At 53.0% G+C, this 21386-nt stretch overlaps 1 protein-coding gene across 3 annotated transcripts in view; it reads left to right on the forward strand.

Annotated features, from left to right (window-relative positions):
* The window catches only part of TMEM94 (transmembrane protein 94), a 34843-nt gene that overhangs the window by 1793 nt on the left and 11664 nt on the right, over positions 1-21386 (forward strand). For all 3 annotated transcript variants that reach the window (XM_024760698.1, XM_024760699.1, XM_024760700.1), the window contains exons 2-6: positions 8252-8381; positions 19146-19265; positions 19601-19728; positions 20391-20527; positions 21090-21292. In XM_024760698.1, the coding sequence (XP_024616466.1) occupies positions 8358-8381; positions 19146-19265; positions 19601-19728; positions 20391-20527; positions 21090-21292 (612 nt within the window). In that variant the 5' untranslated portion in view covers positions 8252-8357. The remainder of the gene's footprint in view (positions 1-8251; positions 8382-19145; positions 19266-19600; positions 19729-20390; positions 20528-21089; positions 21293-21386) is intronic.

The raw sequence follows: 21386 nt of genomic DNA on the forward strand, positions 1-21386 counted from the left end.
AATAAAAATGATCCATGGAGTTAAAAAAAACTGTGAAGATCAGAAGACATCAGAACGTAGACTGTCATTTACTGGAACTGGAACTGGGGGTAAATGTTCACATAAAATCCACATACTGTATGTACTCTGCAAGGCTTATTTCAACTGCCATGTCAGCTGTAACTTCCTTGCTTGCTGGTTTTTGTCAGAACGACAAACAGGGAAACTGGTGGAGACCATGGAGAAGTGCATTGGCCAGGGAGTTGGAGTACAGACCATCCCCTTGGATAACCAAACACCAAAGAATTGAGAGTTAACTGCCCTTGAACCCCTACCCTACCCCCCACTCCCACCCCTTGTTTGTGGTGACCTGACATCAGAAGATTAGTCCGGGAGAGCCAGGGCTGGGCGGTGAGATGGAAGAAAACAGAAAGCCCTTCACATTTCTATTTTGAGAAGTTGCTAGGGAGTGCCAGCTCCAAGTGCTGAAAATCAGCCTTTCGGAAAGCTTAACTCCTGCAGAACTCAGGAGAAATGAAAGTCACTATCCTTCGGTTCCTCCCACTGCTGCTTCCTCAGTGTTGGGCTTGGGAAACAATTTCTATGGGGCGAGGGAGTAGCGCTATTGTCAATGTGACCTACACCCAAGGCTTGACTTAACCTCACCTGAGTCGAGTTTGAGCTCTGAGAATAGCCTTTCTCAAATCCATTCCTGGTGTTTAAGTGAGAAGGTTCCCAGTCGTGGTTGGCACTTCTCTGCCGGTCAACGTGTGCTAATCTTTTTTATCTGGTTATTGGATCAGCGTTGGTTTCACGAGAGCGTCTTTCTTGACCTAAAAGCTAGGCTCCTTTAAAAATATTGTTTGAACTCTGGTTTCTGAGCAGGCCCAGATTTGTTTAGAGTACACAGGTGAACTAAAGGCTAAGCCGGGGCTGCAGCAGGAATGTTTTTCTTCCGAAGGGACCAGCCAGCCAGAAATGTGTGGTTTGGTGACCAGGGGTTCGTGTAATAATAAGCTTTGTCTGTGGTTGCCGAGCCAGTAGTAAACAGGATCACATGGCGTGGCAAGTAGGTTAAGGACCAGATTTAGACCCGGCCTGATGCCTGCATCCAAAGGCCTAGAGTGATGGGGAATGAGGGGTGCCCAAGGGAAGGAGACCCTTTCAGGGCTCACAGCGGCCTTTGGGAAACTAGAAATAGTGTAATGATATGAACCCAGTTCTCTTAATTTCAGGATCATCTTGAAAAAGAGATTCCTGATAGCAGTCTTCCTTAGTAGGAAGGTGAAGAGAAAAATATTGGGAAACGCCTGCAAAAAGATATGTACTGGAGAGAGACTCAAAGGTGTACTGAAAAGAGCATAGGGACTTCCCTAGTGGTCCAGTGGGTAGGACTCCACGATCCCAATGCAGGGGGCCTGGATTCAATCCCTGGTCGGGGAACTAGATCCTGCATGCATGCCTCAACTAAGAAGTTCGCATGCCCCAGTCAAGACCAGGAGCAGCCTAAATAAATAAATATTTGAAAAAAGAAAAACATAAACATCCCTAAAGTTGACATGGAATGCAGTGGGTGAATATTCCTTGTAATGCAAGCCAGAACCAATTGCAAAATCAGAAGTTGCTGATTTTTTTTTTTTTTTGCCACACCGCGTGGCTTGTGGGATCCTAGTTCCCCAACCAGGGATCGAACCTCGGCCTCGGCAGTGAAAGCGCCAAGTCCTAACCACTGGACTGCCAGGGAATTCCCAGAAGTTGCTGATTTTTTTTTTATTGTGGTAAAATATACGTAATACAAAATTTACCATTTTAACCAGTTATGTGGCATTAAGTACATTCACAGTGTTACACAGCCTTTTCCAGAACTTTTTTATTTTCCCAAACTGAAACTGTGTCCCCATTAAACACTTAGTTTCCTATTCCCCCCTCCTCTAGATCCATTTTTAGTTAACTCTTGTATGTGCTGCAAGCTATATTTACAAGGTTTTTTTTTTTTGCATCTGTATATTCAATTGTTCCAGCACAATTTGTTGAAGAGACTTTTTTTTCCACTGAATTGCCTTTATACCTTTTTTCGAAAATCAATTGACCATATATGTCTGGGTCTATTTCTAGACTCTATTACCAGGCCAATACCACACTGCATCGATTACTGTAGCTTTATAAAACCTTGATGTCCAGTGGTGGAAATATTCCAGCTTTGTTCCCCTGGGGTAGTCTAATTTGAATGTCTCTTATTTTGGGTAGAGTTGAGCATCTTTTCATGGGTAGATGCTACTGGATTTCTTGATTTCATAGGGTCTCGGAGTTAGAAGAGACCATAAAAAGCCATCTCTTTCTTATTTGCTACCTGATGTATTTATTAGCTCCATAATTCCCCACCTCTACTTGGATCCCTCTAGTGATGGGGAGCTCATTGCCTCTCAGGGTGGCCTCTTCCATTTTTTTTATGCAGTTCTAATATGTATAAAAGATATTGCTTGGGAGTTCCCTGGTGGCCTAGTTGTTAGGATTCCAGGCTTTCACTGCCATGGCACGGATTCAATCCCTGATGGGGACTGAGATCCCAAAAGCCACGCAGCCAAAAAAAAAAAAAAAAAAGATATTGCTCATATTAAGTCCCAGTCGGCCTCCGTATAGCTTCCTCCCCCTAATCTAGTCCCTGTTTTTGGAGCCTCCCAGAGTAAGCCTGGCCCTTCTTTCCCCTGGCAGCCATCATGCCCTTCTGTCTCTGCTCTAACCTGATGTGTTTTTGGTGTCCTGGCCAAGCATCTTCTGTCCCTTCCATTAATCCTCATGTGATAGTTTCTCCAGACTGATTGCTGTTTTCTGGAAGCCTTGCATTTTAGTCAGTGTCCTTCTTAAAGTGTCTGATGTACAATGAACAAAGTATTTCAGGTGTGCTCTTAAATGCACTGGAATGAGACTTAACCCTGTCTTTGGGGGGACTTGGCATATCTGTTAATGCAGACTAAATGTGAGTGAACTCTGGGCGGCCATGCCGTTTATTTTGAAAATGCATTTAATTAAGCCATTTGTAGCAGTTTACTACAGTAGTTTTTGAACCTAAGGGTAGGAGTTAATATCGAATCTCTTACAGTTAAATTGAATCTATTAGATTTGGCCCATCGTTTCTGCCTGTCGAGATCTTCCTGGAGCTTGACTTTGATCTCCTTTCCAGGTTTGTGCTATCCAAGAATTTGTTTAGCATACCATCTGTTTCCTCACCCAAGTTATTGATAAAGATATTGACTAGGATGCCACCAAGGATAGAACCCCGAGACTTGTGATTAAAAACCTCCCTCCCACTGAATATCCATGCATCCATCAGCACACTTTCAGCTGAGTAGAGTCCACCAAATTGTGTTTTTGGTGTGTTGGGCGTGTCTAGAGTGCCAGCAGAGCTCATGAAGATTGTGTTGGAAGAGGTAAGGACAGCCAACTCCTCAGCTCACCCTCAACCTGAACCTTGGACACCCATTCTTTTTCCTTTGTTTTCTTTTTTTAAAAAATATTTATTTATTTGGCTGCACCGGGTCTTAGTTGCAGCAGGTGGGCTCCTTAGTTGTGGCTTGCAAACTCTTAGTTACAGCTTGCAAACTCTTAGTTGCACCATGCATGTGGGATCTAGTTCCCTGATCCGGGATCCAGCCCAGGCCCCCTGCATTGGGAGGGTGGAGTCTTAACCACTGCACCACCAGGAAAGTCCCCGCGCTAGTTCTTTTTGATGTTGGTTCTGAGCTTGGCAGCAAGAAGCATCGACCCCTTCGTTCTCATTGCCGCCTTTGTCTAGATACCCGTCATGGCAAACCAGGGTTATTGTAATTTTCTTCTAACTCTTCTGCCTGTAATTTCTTTCCCTTTCCCCTCTGATCCATTCTCCACCCTTTTAAAATCGTGGGACCTACTCAGAAACCTTAAGTGACTCCTCAGGGTGTCTTTGTTTCAAGGGCCCCTGATTCCCTGTCCTATGTGGTCATTTATTTCTTCAGTCTGACCTACTCAGGCCTTCTGCTCTAACCAAATAGGTCAGATCACTATCTTTCAAAAAGGCTCCTGGGGGGAGGGATAAATTGGGAGATTGGGTTGACACATACACACTACTATATATAAAATAGATAACTAATAAGGACCAACTCTATAGCACCGGGGACACTACTCAATACTCGAATGGCCTGTATGGGAAAAGAAGCTAAAAAAGAGTGGATATATGTGTATGTATAACAGATTCAGTTTGCTGTACACCTGAAACTAGCACAACATTGTAAATTATACCCCAATTTAAAAAGAAAAAAAGCCTCCTGCATTTCTTCCCTGGTGCCTTGGTTGGGACTTGTGGCTCTTGCTTGGGTAGCCCTTCCTCTTCCTACTCCTAAGCACCCGTTTACAATTCTCATTTAGTATGTCAATGCCAACTCGAACTGTTATCTTTTTTCATAATAGCCCAAACCGCTATATTATAAATCCCTCTAGGGAAGGGACCGCATCTTATACTTCTTTGAAGACAGGACCATTCCTTATACTTACTAAGTATCTGCTATTGTAACACACTACAGGTGCTGGATAAATGTTTGCTTCATTGTCCCTTCTCTTTTATATCTGCCAAATCTTGCACGTGCTAGGCATTTTAGAGGTTAGTTGAGCTCGGATTCCCCTGTACTTTTGGAAAATCAGCTCTATGGAGGCAACTCTATTTCCATACAATGATATGCACCTATTTAAGTATATAGTTCAAAAAATGTTGACAAATGTATATACCCCTGTAGTCACCACCCACAGTCAAGATATTAAACAAAAGATCCCTGTGCCCTTTGCAGTCATTCCCTCCCCTGCCCCCAGGCAACCCCTGATCTGCTTGCTGCCACTATCGATTAGTTTTGCCTGTTCTGAATTTTATATTAATTGAATCATACACTAGGCGCTCTTTCGTGTGTGGCTTTTTTTTTTGGCTGTGTTGGGTCTTCGTTGCTGCGCATGGGCTTTCTCTAGTTGTGGTGAGCGGGGGCTACTCTTCGTTGCAGTGTGCGGGCTTCTCATTGTGGTGGCTTCTGTTGCGGAGCATGGGGTCTAGGTGCACGGGCTTCAGCAGTTGTGGCATGCAGGCTCAGTAGTTGTGGCTTGCGGGCTCTATAACACAGGCTCAATAGTTGTGGCACACGGGCTTAGCTGCTCTGTGGCATGTGGGATCTTCCCGGACCAGGGCTTGAACCCGTGTCCCCTGCATTGGAAGGTGGATTCTCAACCACTGCGCCATCAGGGAAGCCCTATGTGCAGCTTCTTTCACTCATCAAATGTTTTTGAGATTCAGCCATATTGTTGTGTATATCAGTACTTTATTCTGTTTTGTTGCTGGGTAGAATTCCATTGTATGGATTTACCACAGTGTGTTCATCCATTCACCTGAGTGGACATTTGGATTATTTCCAGTTTGGGGCTATTTTGAATAAAGTTGCTATGAACATTTGTATGTAATTTTTCCATTACTGGGTCATATAATAAGTGTATATAGTTGACCCTTGAGCTGCATGAGTCCACTTATATGTGGATTTCTTTCACTAAATACGTACCAGAATGCTACATGATCCATGGTTGGTTGAATCCACAAATGCAGAACTGTAGATTTGGAGGGCTGACTGTAAAGTTACATGTGGATTTAACACTGCGCTCGTGGGGTGGGAGGGTGGTGTCAGGGGTCAGTGTCTCTAACCCCTGCCTTGTTAAAGAGTCACCTGTACTTTATCCGAAACAGCCAAAATGGTTTCCTAAATGGTTATACCATGTTATATTCCCACCAGCAGTTTATCAGTTCATATCCTCACCAACACTAGGTACTGTCGGTCATTTTCATTTTAGTCATTCTGATGGGTGCCTATTAATATTAATACTGATAAATAGAAATGTATGAATATGAATATTATTTAATTTAAATATTAAAACATTAATGTTAACATTAAGTCTTCCATTCCATGAACATGGTATAGCTCTCTCTTTGTTTAGGTCTTTAATTTCTCTCAGCAGTGTATAGGACTTATGTGTATTTTCATTAAAGTCATCTCTAAGTATTTCTTTTTTTTTGGTACTATAAGTGATATTTACACATTTTTATTTTCCTATATTTCATTATAGCATATAGAAATTTAATTTATATTTGCATCTTATATTTTGACCTTGTATCATGCAACCTTGCACACTTATTTGTTCTAATATCTTATCTGTAGATTCCTTAGGATTTTCTACATGTATGATCGAGTCTTCTGCAAATAAAGACAGTGTTACTTATTTCTCTACAATCTTTTTTTGTTTTTTGGCCATGCCTGCAGCTTGCAGGATCTTAGTTCCTGACCAGGGATTGAACCCAGGCCTTTGAAGTGAAAGCACCAAGTCCTAACCACTGCCCTGCCAGGGAATTCCCTCTTTACAATCTTTATGCCTTTTATTTCTTTTTTTTCTCCTTACTTTTGAGTTCTCATTCTTGACTTTGGTGACTCTTTCTTCATATTTCTTGTTTGCTGATGATAGTAGATGATAGTAATGGCGACTATTAAGACGTATCATGTACCAAATACTGTATTAGGCCCTCCGCATATATTATTTTACATAATTCCTGTTGCATAGCTGTGAAATAGGTATCGTCACTTCCATTCAATGAACAAGGACACCGAGGCTCAGAGAGACAAGTGATTTGCCAAGGTCATTTGGCACTAGATACGTGATGGAGCCAGGATTTGAACCCACGAGTGTTTGGCTTTGAAGCCTGTGCTTTTTTTCACAATGGGCGGGGAGTAGACCTGGCCTTTTAAGGATACAGCTGCTGGTTTCAGATCAGACAGCTAAGGACAACTCTCTCCCAGAATCCCATGTATGGAGTGATGGGAAAACAGAGACTCTTAGAAAAATGTCATGCTCCTGGCTGCCCTTTTGGAACTGCTGTGGTTCCATCCGGCCGCAGAGTTATTTCACTCCTGTAGTGTTGGCAGAAGGAGTTAAGCATGATCCCCGTCTGGCTCCTGGTGCCTTTCCCTGTGTGGTGACTGCCTCATCCAGCCCCTGCTGGCATGGGATGTCATGGGGACCTTGAGCTGTACTCGTAAACAGGGCCAGGGTGCCTGAGTCAGAGTGGCCTTAGGCAGAAGGGCATTCAGCCTCTCAGGATCCCATTTCAGTCAGCTGCCAAAAACCAAATGTCACTGCACAGCGGTGCTGCTCCCAGCGCCACTGTCTGTCTCTGACCCTCCGGGGCTAGCTCAGCTTTGAGGGCCCTGGCTGGAAAAGCAGAGGTAGGGACAGATCTGGCAGTGCAGGGCTGTGACGTCTTGCGAGGAATTGGACGGGATCGTGGGTCGGATTTAGTGCCTGCAGAGCCTGGGCCTCCTGCCTGGGGTCCTCTGGACACAGCTTTTTTCTTTTTTTAATTGTTTCTAGACAGCTCTTTTATGGATCAGTTCTCCTGGGCTTCTGACCAGCTCCTCTTAATGTAGGTTTTGCTGCAGGCCCCCAAAAGAACTGCCCCAGTTAGCAGGTTAGTTCTTTCTCCTCAAGTAGTCAGCTGGCACCGGACCAGATTACTCAGTGGCACTCTTTACCCAAACACTGATCTGAAATCATTTAAGGTGTGTTGGCCGCCAGGATGGATGGGTGAGAGTTGGGGTTATGTGGGGAGGGAGTGGTGGGTGGGGAGGTTAGGCTAATCTTCATTTTCTAGATTGTTGTCGCCTTGGATCCCCCATCCTCGTGGACACCCGTCCAGGTCCCTGTTGAGCACTCCTTGTTGGCCGACCGCTCGAGAGGCCCGCTGACTGTGGGCATGTATGCGTTGGCATGTGTGGCGTGTGTTTCCCAGCTGTGCTCCTGGTGGTGGTGAAGTGAGCATGTCTCTACTTTGATCATCTCTGCTGCTCTTCCCACCATTTACCTGATTATTCAAGTTGTATCTAGATTCCAGTTTACCTTCACTTTTTTTTTAATTTGGCCACACCGTGCCCAGCCTGTGGGATTTTAGTTCCCCGACTAGGGATTGAACCCATGCCCCCTGCAGTGGAAGCACGGAGTCTTAACCACTGGACCGCCAGGGAAGTCCCTCATCACCTCTTTAAAAGTGAAGGTATGGGACTGGCCACAGAGAGTGGAATTTGTAAAGCTGACTGCTGCCAGGACAGGCCGGGGCCCTGGAGGTCACCAGCACCGACTTCTCCATGTCCTGCTCGACTGTTTCACAGTAGCTGCCCCTTCCAGCAACCTGGCCTTACGGGACCTCTTTCTTTTTTTTCCCCAGATGCTGTGACTGTGACAGAGTCACTGGGGTTCGTACATGTTGGGGAGGAGCCTTCCTTTCGGGGGTGACCACCTTTCTCTGGGCATGCCTGCAGTGCCCTGGGCCCATGGACCTGAAGGAGAAGCACGTGGTAGGCCATGATCGGTTCCCTAACTGGGATTGTCTGTGTGTCTCTGTTGGACTCTCCCTACCTGTGTTTGCCTGGGAGGTCCCATGTGGAGGCTTTACACCAAAAGGGGCACAGCTCTGAGGCTTGGGGTACGTGATCTGATCCCTGGACGGTACTATTGCTTGGGTGGAACACACAGGCTCAGGGAGCTGGGACTCAAAGACAAAGGTGGACCAGTTAACACAGCCGCATGGGAGCTGGTTTCTGATTGGGGTTGGCTCTGAGCCAGTCTTCCACTCATTGCCCAGGGGTGTGTAATTTCACGTGTTTGCCCTTTGCTGGGCTCTGCTCCAGCCTGCTGAGCTGGGTTGAGTACTCAGTTGGGCACCCTCTCTGTGGTTAGAGAAGAGCTCCCCAGCCAGACTCCAGACACACTGCTGAATCAGCTGGGGGTAAGCAGCCCGGGGGTCCAGGCATCCTCCCCCAGCCTGGCTCAGGCACCCCAGCCTCCAGGCATACCATCTTTACGTGGAGTTAGATTTGCCATCTAACAGAGCATCCCTCTCCTGGGACGAGGATTGCCCTAGGGGATGTCCTTCCTCTAGGTCCTTGCCTGGCCTTCTTTTTTTTTTTTTTGGCTGCGCTGCACAGCATGTGGGATCGTAGTTCCCCAACGAGGGATCGAACCCGTGCCCCTTGCAGTGGAAGCGCGAAGTCTGAACTGCTGGACCGCCAGGGAAGTCCCCACCTTGTCTGGCCTTCTGCCACACCTTCCTAACAGGTCCCTCTGTCTCTGACCCCTGCCTCTACTCGGCGGGCGGGGAAGGCTCTCCAACACGCAGAGCTGGCCTTTTGTCGCCCCTGCTTAAAAGGCATCACACCACCTGCCGCAACCTTTAGCGTGGGGTCCAGAGCCCTCCATAATCCGACTGCTGCCCATCGGCCCAGCACCCCTCACCTCCCCTGCCTCGGCCTCTACCACGGGTAATTCTGAACGCTTCAGAGTTTGGGCACACGCTCCACGTTTAGGCCGTTACCCCTAAATCCCCCCCCCAACCTTTTTCCTGCCAAACTCCTACTTTTCTTTCTTCAAGACCCAGTTTAGGGACTTCCCTGGTGCTCCAGTGGCTAAGACTCCACGCTCCCCATGAAGGGGACCCGGGTTCGATCCCTGGTCAGGGAAGTAGATCCCACATGCCGCAACTAAGACCCGGCACAGCCCAAATTAAAAAAAAAAAACAAAGACCCGGTTTAGGCATGACCTTCTCCAGATACGTCTTCCTCATCCCTCCAGGGTCCCTCCTTTCAGCATCCATAGCACCTCCACCATCACACTTGCTACGCTGTGTTGGCACCATCTGTCTGTCCCACTTTATCTCAGTGTCCCTGGCTCCTAGCACAGAGCCTGGCATGTAGCAAGGGCTTAGTAAATATTTATTGACTTGAACTTATGGATAGTGATCTTCCTGCCAAAGAGATATGGGGAGGTCTGGGGAGGACTGAGGGAGGAGCTGAGGGTCCACACAGACCTGGTGCCCGGCTGACTGCTGAGGTGTTCAGCCTCCTGTTCACAGATGCCTCTGGCTGCTCTGCAGGTGTCCATCCTAGCAGTGATTGGAGCACAGGGAAAGCTACACGTGCCCGTCCCCTAACCTGGGTGCAGGGCTGCTGCGTAGTTGCAAGAGCTGTGCACTACTCAGTTCCAGGGAGCACCCACACACACAAAGGCTGTGCAATGTGGTGGCCTGCCTAGGGTGGGGCTGAATGTCCCAAAACAAAGGACAGTGTTGTCCTCCGGTTCCAGGCTGTGGCTGAAACACCCATTCCTAGTGAATCGGGGAAACAAAGTTCTGTGGTCCAGCAGCTGGCTTCTCTCTCAAGCCCGAGGAAGAACACTTGTGAACCCAGGCTGGATATCTCTCAGGGGCATTTGTCGGGGAGAGTTTTTCTTCATCCTCTTCTTTTTCTTTCTGGATAGTTGCTTTCCTGACCTAGAAAGCACCATTACCACCATCGTCAGCCATATTTATAGAATGCTTCCTTCAGGAGGTAGAACCCTAGGCCCTGGGGGATGGCCTCTGGCTTGGAGAGGCTTACTGTCTAGTTGAGGAATTAATAGGACAAGCAGCTAAGTAACAGATCTGACGGTGTCTCTACCTGAGGTACCTTGCGAGTTGTGTAAATATGGGCTTCTAAAGTGCATCCCTGGGGCCTCCAACAGTGGAAGCCTTCTTGGAGACGTAGGAGTGGGCAAGCTGGCGTGCTGGGAGTTGATGGTAAGGTGGCCTTTCGTCACCTGGCTGCAGCCCAGGATCAGTTTGGCTGTTGCTGGTTGATCCTTTGCACCTTGCCCCCCTTCTCTTTGTGACCTACCTGTCCTCAGTGTCCCCTGCAGACCCTCCTCTCCCGTCTCCCATCCTCCAGCCCATGGTGGATGTGCCGTGGCAGTGGTGGTCTGGGTTTCTCCCCAGATGCAGAGCTTCCCTTTTCACTTGCTGAAGTGGGTAGTGTCAGAGGGGGGCCAGATGCCAGAGGGCTGTGTTGGGGGGCGCTGCGGAATACCTGGGTTAGACCCTATGAGCTGTTCTTCTAGGGCCTGTTGCACAGGAGGGAGAGTGTTTGCTTGGGTGTGGTTCCCCCAGAGCAGTGCCTTGGTAGAAAGCTAAAGGGGAGTGTGACCTGGGAGCAAGGGACAGCAGTCTCCTTGGCAGTTTGCTGAGACTGCAGCCCGACTACACAGGTGGCAGCTGTCCTCAGAGTGACTGTCTCAGAAGCCGACCCCTCCTTCCCTGGCCTCACGGAGACTTCCTGCCCTTAACCTCTGGACTGCCTGGACCCCTCCTTTCCTGTTCCCATTCAGCTCAGGGTTTGGCGGTGTGTGTGTGTGTGTGTGTGTGTGTGTTGTGTGTGTGTGTGTGTGTGTGTGTGTGTGCGCGCGCGCACGCGCACGTGCAAGCAGTGCATCCGCGCCCACAGGGAGCTGTGCTGGAGAAGGGGGAGGGGAGGGGCCGGCTGGAACTCGGTAGAGGCTCTCTCTTCCCTTCCGGGCTGAGGCTCTCTCTTCCCTTCCCTGCCGATGAGACGGTGTCGTCTAGGAAACAGGGCCCTGGAGAAATGGTCTCAGGCTCCAGCCCGTGCTCCGGTTACTGGACCTGTTAGGCCATTTCCTCTCCCTCGAGGTTTTCCAGCCCCATCCTCAGGGTGGCCTGGATGGAGCCAGAGAAGTGTCCTGCCCCAGCATCACCCAGGGGGATCTGTTCTGACAGCTTCCCGTATGTCAAAGCCGGGGTCGCAGAGTGATGCCCAGGCTCTGCTTGAAGCCCCGGGAGGAGATGGGAGCCCAGGTCACCGGCCTCCTCTTTCTTCCTGGGATGAGGCCCGGCGTCTGCAGGCAGTGTCCTGGTCCCAGCAGCACCTGGGCAGGTGTGTCTGGATGCGGCTGGGCGGTATCGGCTCCTGGCTGAGCTCTGCACTCGCCTTGATTAGCGGCTCTTGGAGCCCCCTTCCCACCTGGTGGGAAGATGTTGGGTCCTAGGTGTTGGAAGAGCCCTTCCTTTCAGCTGGCTCTTCCCTCTTCCACTGGCTTCCTCTGCTCTCTCACTTCCCAGCCCCCTGCTCTGCCCTCCGAGAAGTCACTGCTCCAGTTTTCTCAATTGCCGGTCCTTCCCCCTCCACGTAGGATGTGCTGCTATTAATAAGTAGCCCCCCTGCCTCCCGCAGCTCTGACTGTGGAGAGAGCTGTTGTTGGCGTGACTCCATGCTGGAGTCTCTAAGGGATCTGGGGGGCTCCCCCAAGTGGGGCTCCTCACCTTGCCCAGGAAAGGGAGTCCGGGGGGGAGAGGCCAAGTACTCCTCGATGCTGGCGGGTGCCCTGGGGGCTCCGGGCCGACGGCAGCCACTTCTTGCACAGCCTCTCCTCTGGTGGGGGTGGGTGGTGGGCGCATCCGAACCCCTGGGAGGCACGTCGCCCTCTGCTTACCCTCCGGCGCCTCCTCTGATGAATGGGCCCAGCCCTTGGACAGTTGGCAGAGCCCCTACCAACTTTCTCCTCTCAACCCCTTCCCTCCTCCCTCCCTCTGCGCAGCCTCTCCCTCCTTCCGTCCTTCCCTCCTGTACCGGCAGCCGGTCTCCTCCTCCTCCCTCCCTAAATCTGCAGCGTGACTGGAAATAGGCTAAATTAATCAGCAGATTGAAGCTCCACTCTGCTGCCACTGCCGCCCCGCTCCTCGCTCACACGCGCTCCAGCTCTCTTCTCTCTTCTCTTTCTTCACTCTTTCCCTCTCTGTCTTTCTCTGTCTCCTTCTCTTCCTCTCCGAGAGCAGTGTTGGCAGTTCTGTGGCTGACTCGCTGTGGCTCAGGCTGTACCCCATGCTCTTTAAACGGGCAGAGCTATGGATTGCCCACCAGGGCAAGGGCAACAAAGTGAGTATGTCAGCTGGGCTTGATGCCCCCGTTCCACACGCCCGCTTCCCCGCTTTGTGTCGGAGGCTTTGGGTTAACGGTTGAAGATGGAAGCTGGGCCGGAGGCGGCTTGGATTACGAGGTAGCGAGGACCGTGGAAGGAGGCTGGGGATGGGAGCCAGAAAGCCCATGTGTGTAGCTGCCTGGCAGGCTCCTGAGTCACCCAGAGCGGGACCAGAGCCCAAGTTTCCCCGTGGGGCATCCTGTCAAGGTGTGCTGGGACCCGGGTCTCCAGGCACAAGGCTTGGATGCCACCCCTCCTCAGGGCCATTAAGGAGGCTTTTCTCGCCGGACCACATGAGTCACTGAGGCGGGAGCCAACGGGGCTGGGGTGATTTCTTCCTAGGTCTTGGCTGCAGGAGGTGAGAAAGAAGACAGGTGAAAGTGCCCAGGTCAGCATGAGCTGGGAAGAGTGAGGAAGAGGAGGAGGTGCTTCTGCTTGAGGCTTTGAGCTGCTTGTCTGTAGACAGAGTCGATTTGTGTCTGGCCAAACTCGGAAGAGATTTATGGTGACGCCTATAATAGACCCTGGTGGATAGTGGCCGAATCTCTGCTTCACTGGTTCAGACCTCGTGGAGTCCAGCTGTGGTTCCCCGCTCACCTGCACTGGCCAAGGAGGCTGTGACCGTGGGGAAACCTGGCGAAGGGGCCAGCTGGTTCTAATTAGTGGTTATCTGCTGTGGCCAAGGCCAAAGGCCAAGGCCAATTCACAGGCTGCCTACCTGAGCCTAGGGGACCTAGATTCCACTTTCTCCCGAAACAGGTAGGATGGGAAGGAAAACAGCTGCTGTGCTGAGGGAACCTCAGGGGAGTCCCGAAAGGACAGGGACTGGGGGCTGGGGGCTTCTGGTTCTGGGCCATCTGGGAAACCTGACCGAGGTGGCACAGGACAGCCCAGTCGTGTTGGCTCTTGAAGCCTCATTAGACGGACCCAGATGCTTAGCTTTGGGCCCTGGGGAGCTGGTTCTGTTCGGTAGCAGATTCCTTGCAGTTCTGATTTAGCAGATAGAATTTTGTCATCACCTGCTGCTCCTCCAGCCCCCAGGCCCCGCCCGTGTCCCCCTTTAACGATGAAGCGGGGCGCGATGGGCGCGTGCTGGCAGCCTCTCCTGAGCCCACATCTCCTATGGCCTCGAGTTCCTCTGTTGGGTTCAGTTGAGGTTGAGCACTTAAAACAGTGGGATGGGGTTGCTTCTTCCCGAAAAGCTTCAGTGTCAGGGGAGAAGCAGGGCCACGCCTCCCCTCTGGTGTAGAGGCCTTGCTTAGCCTTGGCTCCTTGGCTCCAGGAATCTCCTGGAGGTGCCTGGGGCTGGGGAGTGGGAGTTTCTGAGCATCTGGGAAGTAGGAAAAATTGCTTCCTGCCTTTGGGTACTTAAGTCTGGGGCAGATTTTCCTCACCCTTCTTGGCCCTGCTAGGCAAGAAGAGCAGACCTCAGATGGCACGTGTATGACTTGCGTTCTTATTTCTCACACCATCCCCGTCCTTGCACAGACCGCCCCCCACCCTGCCCGCCCTGCCATGGGTGCCCGGGCACGCTGGGTGCCAGCCTATCTCTATGCTTTGAGAAAGGCCACCTAGCTCACGCATGAGCCCTTTCTGAATTTCCTTTGGAAAACGTGAACGTCTCTCACCAATTTCCTCAGCTTCAGTTCTCATACCACGTGGGGGAAAAGCCATGGGGTAATGAGAGAAACAGTGATTTTACCCATACCCGGGACCCTCCTACCGGAGACTGAGTGAAGAGTTGCCATCAGGCCTCAGCGGGCGGCCACGGCAGTTGGATAAGTGGGAAGTGGGGTTGGGGCCGTGGAGGGTTGGCTGGCCTTGAGGGCTGTGTCCCTGGCCCCGGGGCCTGTGCGGGCAGGCACTTTCTTCAGGAGGTGTATAATTACAGAATGGCTTATTTTGCCTCTGTTGTGCTGTCTTTAATCTCCAGTCTGGAGTTGGTGCTCCAAGCCAGACACAACGTGCCTGCGGGGGCAGATGCACGCCCTCAGCTCTGCAGGGCCCCTCCCGCCTCTGCCGGCCCTGCCGGGAAGCATCTGCCGCCCTCTGGCCCCTCCTCCCACACCTGGAGAGGAGCACAGGACAGGTTCTCAGACCCTGGAGGAAGAGAAGGAGCAGAAACAGTTGCTGGGTGGGGTTGCCCAGGGGGGTTGGGGGTGCCGGAAATAAGGCAGCAGGTGCAGGGCAGCCACAGGGCAAGCAGAGGGCAGTTCCTGAGTGTCCTCGGTCTAAAGGCCTGGCTGGAGGGAGCCCGCCGCCCGGGCTCTCTGGCTGCTCCCCTTAGCCTTTCCCTGCCTTCCTGAGCCTGGCGCTCATTCCAGACTGAGCAGCTTCCCGGGTGATTGTGCAGCCCTGTGGGATTTGTCAGCTCTTCCTTTCTTCCGCCCTTTGGCGTGCAGCCTTTCCACCTCTGCGGACCAGCCCTTCCCTGCCCGCAGGAGGTTTGCTCACTTTATCATTTCTGGAGACCTGGCCTAGGCAAGTCCACCCTGGGAACCTGCACATCCCACTGCGGGGAGGGAGGGAGCTCAGCAGGTTGAGCCTGAGGGAGGAAGGAGAAAGGGGAGGGGAGGCTGGGCCTCCCAAACGCTGTTCTTCTTGAGCCTTCTTGGGCTGAGAGGGGCAGGCATCCTGCCTTGGACATGAGAAGGCCTGTGGTCCCCCTTTGCTTTTCTCTTCCTCCTTCCCGCCCCTGGAGGCTTTCTTCCCTCATGCCAGGAGCCAAGGAGGCAGAGATGCAGGCCTTGCCTGACACTCCTTTGTCCTGGACCATGGCCTCTCAGGGAGGCCCCCGGATCCCTGCCAGAGGGAGGTGGGTGCTTTGGACTACAGTGTTTACCCTTGCGGGGTGTCGGCTCCCTGCCCAGAGGGCCATGTCTTCCTGAGCTGAAATAACCAGTGATCCCCTCGGAGATGCAGCAGCTCTCATCCTCATAATCCCCCAAAGCCACCATGGAGAGCAGGGATTAGGTGAGATTTAGGCAAGGGCTCTGGGAGGTCTTTGGGCCGGGCCCACTCTGAAGCCCGTCCTCATTCCTCATGCCGAGGGAGCTGGCGACAGGCCAGCATGGGGTCTCCACTCAGGGGCCTCCCACCATGCCAGGTCTGCAGCCAGGGGATATGGCCCCCAGTCCATCAACTCCTAGTCCTGGAGATGTGTGTCTGGCGAGGGTCAAGCCTGCCAAGGGGGTGGGTGGACGTGGAGACTGGCAGGGAGGAGGAAATCCAGAACGTTGGTGGGCAAAGCCGGGGCAGGACCCCGGGGATAGGAGGGAAGAGGGTAGGGCGTGAGCCCAGGCAGCCAGAGCATCGCTGGCTCAGTGACCCTTGGCCAGGACTCAGTAGATAAGCCCAGTCCCTTTCTTGGTGCCCCAGGTCCAGGCCTTTGTGCCTCTTGCTCAGGAACTTTCCACATTGGTGCTCTTCAGGTGGCCCCTGAGAAACACTCACTCCTCCCCCAGGCCCTGCCTTTTCTGGGGGCCTTCTTTTTCCAGGCCCCCCAACTGGGGATCTGTGCATCAGATCCAATCTGGGCTGGGCCTCACCTCCAGAAGTTTTGATTCACTAGGTCTGGGTGGGGCCTGGACAGCCACGTTTGTAAAAGCTCCAGGTGTTTCTGCTATAGATCCTGGGTTGACAACCCTGACGAAGGTGTCATTGGGACCAGTGAAACTACATGGGCGTTCATTCCTTCATTCAATCAGTCAGCAAGCATTCACTGAGCTGCTGCCCTGTGATAGGTACTGTCTTAGTGGTTGGTGGAGGGGTGTGGAGATGGAAGAATTTAGTACCCTCTTCAAGGCATTGGCAGTCTGGTGGGAGAGCCAGACAGGCAAATCTATACTGACAGTCCTCCGTGATGCCGCCTGTGAGCGAGGTTGCCCGGGCTGCCTTTGGAATACAAACCTCCCCCTGTATGTGCAGCCCTGGGTTTTGGGAAGATTACCCAGAGCGGGTGGTGTTTGAGCTGAGTCTCGAAGGAGAAGTAAGAGTTGTCTGGGGCAGGGAGTGTGTTCTTGGCTAGGAAAATCCATAAAGGTGCGGACACATGAGCTGGGGGAGTCCGGCATGTGACAGGAATGGCAGGAAAGGAGGCTGGAGAAGCTGGCAGATCCCAGACCACGCTCAGGAGTCTGGGTTAGATTTTAAAGGTAAACAGGGTCAGTTCATCAGACATGCGCTCACTGGCTGGGGTGCAGCGGTTGGTTTGGAAAAGGTGGGGACTGGGAGGTGGGAGGGGGAGGCAGAGGTTGCGGGGAGGGGCTGGGGTGCCTGGGTGATGGTGACAGTAGGAGGTGATGGTAACTGTAGGAGGGGTGCTGGCTCGGGCAGGGAGGGCCAGGTGGTAATTTCGGGGGTTTGGATGTGTCAACTCATAGGTACCCATGAAACAGCTGTGTGGCAGTTTAGGGAACGGGTCAGAATTCGGGGTGGCGGTCAGGCTAGAGGTGAAATTTAGCAGTTGTAAGCTTATTGGTGGCAGATGAATCCATGTGGCTGAGGTTGCCCTGGAAACGTACATAAAGTTGTGGAGAAGATGTCGTAGGATGGACTGTGGGGTAGACGGACAGGACAAAACAGGAGAGAAGCCCAGGAACAAGGGGTCTCAATGGGAGATGTCAGGCCATGGGGTCACATAGGACAATGTGCTGGGAACCACCCCTGTCCATGCCACGTTCCACCCACCCGCGGTGAGATGAGAGTGTGGTGCGGTCAGTGCAGGTCCTTTCCTGGCAGCAGCTGTCTTTTTTTCTGAGACTGTGTCCTTCCCAATGTTGTAGGGTTACAGTAGCCTCCCTTTTATGAAATGGTGGTAACAGAAGTCGGTGGGGTTTTTCCTTAATGTTTTTTACTAGGAACAACGTGAAGCCAGAATCTCCAGGTTAGTTCTCTTCTCCCCACGTAAACAATACATATTTTCTGGCCCGGGAAATCCGAAAGATGGCCCCAGTGCAATAAGTCGGGAGCTCAGTGGTGAGCACGGTCTGAGTGGGGCTGGGGGATGCTGTTGGTGGTGGGTTGGGAGTTGAGTGAAAGGTGAGTTAGAAGACACTGAGTAAAGAAAGGTTTGTTTCTGATTTTGTTTTTGGGGGTTTTTTTTTGTTTTTATTTTATTTGTTTATTTATTTTTGGCTGTGTTGGGTCTTCGTTTCTTTTATTTTAAATTTTTTATAAGACCAGACTCTCTCTTCTTGTTGCTTTTTTTAAAAAAATTAATTATTTATTTATTTTTGGCTGCACTGGGTCTCTGTTGCAGTGCACGGGCTTCATTGCGGTGGCCTCTCCTGTTGTGGAGCACGGGCTCTAAGGCGTGCAGGCTTCAGTAGTTGTGGCTTGCAGGCTTAGTTGCTCTGCAGCATGTGGGATCTTCCCGGACCAGGGCTCGAATCCATGTCCCCTGCATTGGCAGGCGAGTTCCTAACCGCTGCACCACCAGGGAAGCCCGGGTCTTCGTTTCTGTGCGAGGGCTTTCTCTAGTTGCAGCAAGCGGGATCCACTCTTCATCGCGGTGCATGGGCCTCTCACTGTCGCGGCCTCTCTTGTTTTGGAGCACAAGCTCCAGACGTGCAGGATCAGCAGTTGTGGCTCTCAGGCCTAGTTGCTCCACGGCATGTGGGATCTTCCCAGACCAGGGCTCGAACCCGTGTCCCCTGCATTGGCAGGCAGATTCTCAACCACTGCGCCATCAGGGAAGCCCTTGTTTTGTTTTTAATTAATTAATTTATTTTTGTTTTTGGCTGCCTTGGGTCTTTGTTGCTGCGTGCGGGCTTTTCTCTAGTTGCGGCGAGAGGGGCTACTCTTCATTGTGGTGCACGGGCTTCTCATTGGGTGGCTTCTCTTGTTGCAGAGCACGGGCTCTATGTGCGTGGGCTTCAGTAGTTGTGGCTCGCGGGCTTCGGTAGCTGTGGCCCGCGGGCTCAGTAGTTGTGGCTCGCGGGCTCTAGAGCGCAGGCTCAGTAGTTGTGGCGCACGGGCTTAGTTGCTCCACGGCATGTGGGATCCTCCCAGACCAGGGTCCGAACCCGTGCTCCCCGCACTGGCAGGCAGATTCCCAACCACTGCGCCACCAGGGAAGCCCTCTGGTTTTGTTTTAAACTTGGCTTTGAGGAGCAGGGCACTGTGTACTTGAACGTCTTTTAATTTGCTGGAGATCTGAACATGCTCACGCCCTGAGGAGTCAGGGCTAGTGGAGGGAGGGAGGGTGAGGATTTAGGAGAAGGGAGGAAGGTTCTGGGGAGGTGGGCGGGGAGGGCCTCCTGAGGGATGCTGAGTGCCTCCTGCTTGAGGGATGCTGAGTGCCTCCTGCTTCCCTCCAGGGCGAGGCTCCCTTGGCCCTGGGCCTGTCCACCCAGAAGGCCCTCAGCATCCTGAAGGAGCAGCTGGAGGCGGTGCTGGACGGACACCTAAAAGAACGGAAGAAATGTCTCACATGGAAGGTGACACATCCTCAAGGGGAGTCCAGAGCCTAGTTGGGGCGGTGGAAAAGCTTGGGAAGCACATTCTCGGGGCCATGACTCTCCCTGTCACCCTGGACGGTGTGACCCGACTGAGGCATCACTAAAAATCAGAAAGAGGCCGGGGTTCCTTTCAGAGTGATGTCCTGACCCCAGCCGAGACCAAAGCGAGAAGACAGAGGTGGCCACCTGGGCTCTCCAGTCGGGTGGGTGAGGGAGGAAGGCAGCTAGGATGCGGGACAGAGAATCTTGGCTCCTCCCTTCTCGCTTGGTCCCCGGGCCTCTCACTCCCTGGCCTCATGCCCCTCCCTCCTCAGGAGCTGTGGAGAAGCAGCTTCCTGCACCACAGTAACCGCTGCTCCTGTTTCCACTGGCCCGGTGCCTCGCTCATGCTCCTGGCCGTGCTGCTGCTGCTGGGCTGCTACGGGGGCCAGCCGGCTGGCAGGTACGCGGCCCGAGGCCCTGGGAGGGGCTCCTTCCCACCTCTCTCAGCGGCAGGGTCTGGGCTTGTCCCCCTCCCGCCTCCACACCCGCCTGGGACATCCCGGGGAGAGGGGAGATGCCCCCAGAGTCAGCGCCTGGGTCATGTAGGGATCCACAGTCCCTTGGCCGGCTGGTGTCAGAACCAGAAGGAGACCCTCTTTTCAGAAGGGACTGGGGAGGGGAGTGTGGGGCCCTGGGTTGGCTGGGCTGGAGACCCCCTGGCCCGCGCCCCGCCAGTGCCCCCTCTTCTCCCTGCCAGCCACGGGGTGGAGCTGGTGGGCTGGAGACACCCCGGCCCGCGCCCCGCCAGTGCCCCCTCTTCTCCCTGCCAGCCACGGGGTGGAGCTGGTGGGCTGGAGACACCCCGGCCCGCGCCCCGCCAGTGCCCCCTCTTCTCCCTGCCAGCCACGGGGTGGAGCTGGTGGGCTGGAGACACCCCGGCCCGCGCCCCGCCAGTGCCCCCTCTTCTCCCTGCCAGCCACGGGGTGGAGCTGGTGGGCTGGAGACACCCCGGCCCGCGCCCCGCCAGTGCCCCCTCTTCTCCCTGCCAGCCACGGGGTGGAGCTGGTGGGCTGGAGACACCCCGGCCCGCGCCCCGCCAGTGCCCCCTCTTCTCCCTGCCAGCCACGGGGTGGAGCTGGTGAACGCCTCTGCGCTCTTCCTCTTGCTGCTCCTCAACCTTGTCCTCATTGGGCGGCAAGATCGCCTGAAGCGCCGAGAGGTAGAACGGAGACTCCGAGGGATCATTGACCAAATCCAAGGTGAGGCCAAGGGGCAGGCGAGTCAGGTGGGAAAAGGTGCCCTGGGGTGTGTCAGAGCCCTGGAGCTCCCGTCCTGAGCCCCAGCCAGGAGCCCCAGCACATTGGCATTGCCTGCGGGGGATAAGGATGCCCTGCTTTCTTCTCAGTGGTGCAGCGAGAGCTGTGGGATGGCTATGGGTACCCAGGCAGTGGCCTGGGGCGGACAGGAAGGCTAATGGCTCCTCAAAGCCAGGGACCAAATCAGCTTAATCTTTGACGTTTGTACCCCTCATGAAGCTCAGCACACCCCTCAGAGCCCTTAGCAAAGTTAGCAAAATGTGTTTGAATGGAAGCGGGGTACAAAGAATAAGAGCTTCAGGTGTTCAGAGGAGGTGCAAGTGCCCGCGCTGGGGTGGTGGGGAGGTGACCTCGTAGAGGGGAAGTGTTGGAATGAGCGGCGTGGGTTGACGCAGGCCGTCTGGGGAAGGGAGAAGAGCAGACAGAGCTTCGTAGCTGTGTGCTGGATCTGGCTGGTGTGTGGATCCGGTGGGTGAGGCTGTTTCCCTCTTTCCGTTCTCATCAGATGCCCTCAGGGATGGCAAGGAGATCAAGTGGCTAGATGCCATGTACCCAGACCTTCACATGCCCTTTGCACCATCCTGGTCCCTACACTGGGCCTACAGAGATGGACATCTCGTCAACCTGCCGGTTAGCCTGTTGGTGGAAGGAGACATCATAGCTCTGAGGCCTGGCCAAGAATCGTTTGCTTCCCTGAGGGGGATCAAGGTAGCTGCAGGCTTTTCTCCTTCCCTGGAAATGCTGTGGGAGTGTCCACCAGCAATGGTGGGAGGGTCTCTGGGCTTAATGCTGATGCTTCCAG

This window comes from Neophocaena asiaeorientalis, unplaced genomic scaffold, assembly GCF_003031525.2.
Source record: "Neophocaena asiaeorientalis asiaeorientalis breed wild unplaced genomic scaffold, Neophocaena_asiaeorientalis_V1.1 scaffold30, whole genome shotgun sequence".
Classification (NCBI taxonomy): Eukaryota; Metazoa; Chordata; class Mammalia; order Artiodactyla; family Phocoenidae; genus Neophocaena; species Neophocaena asiaeorientalis.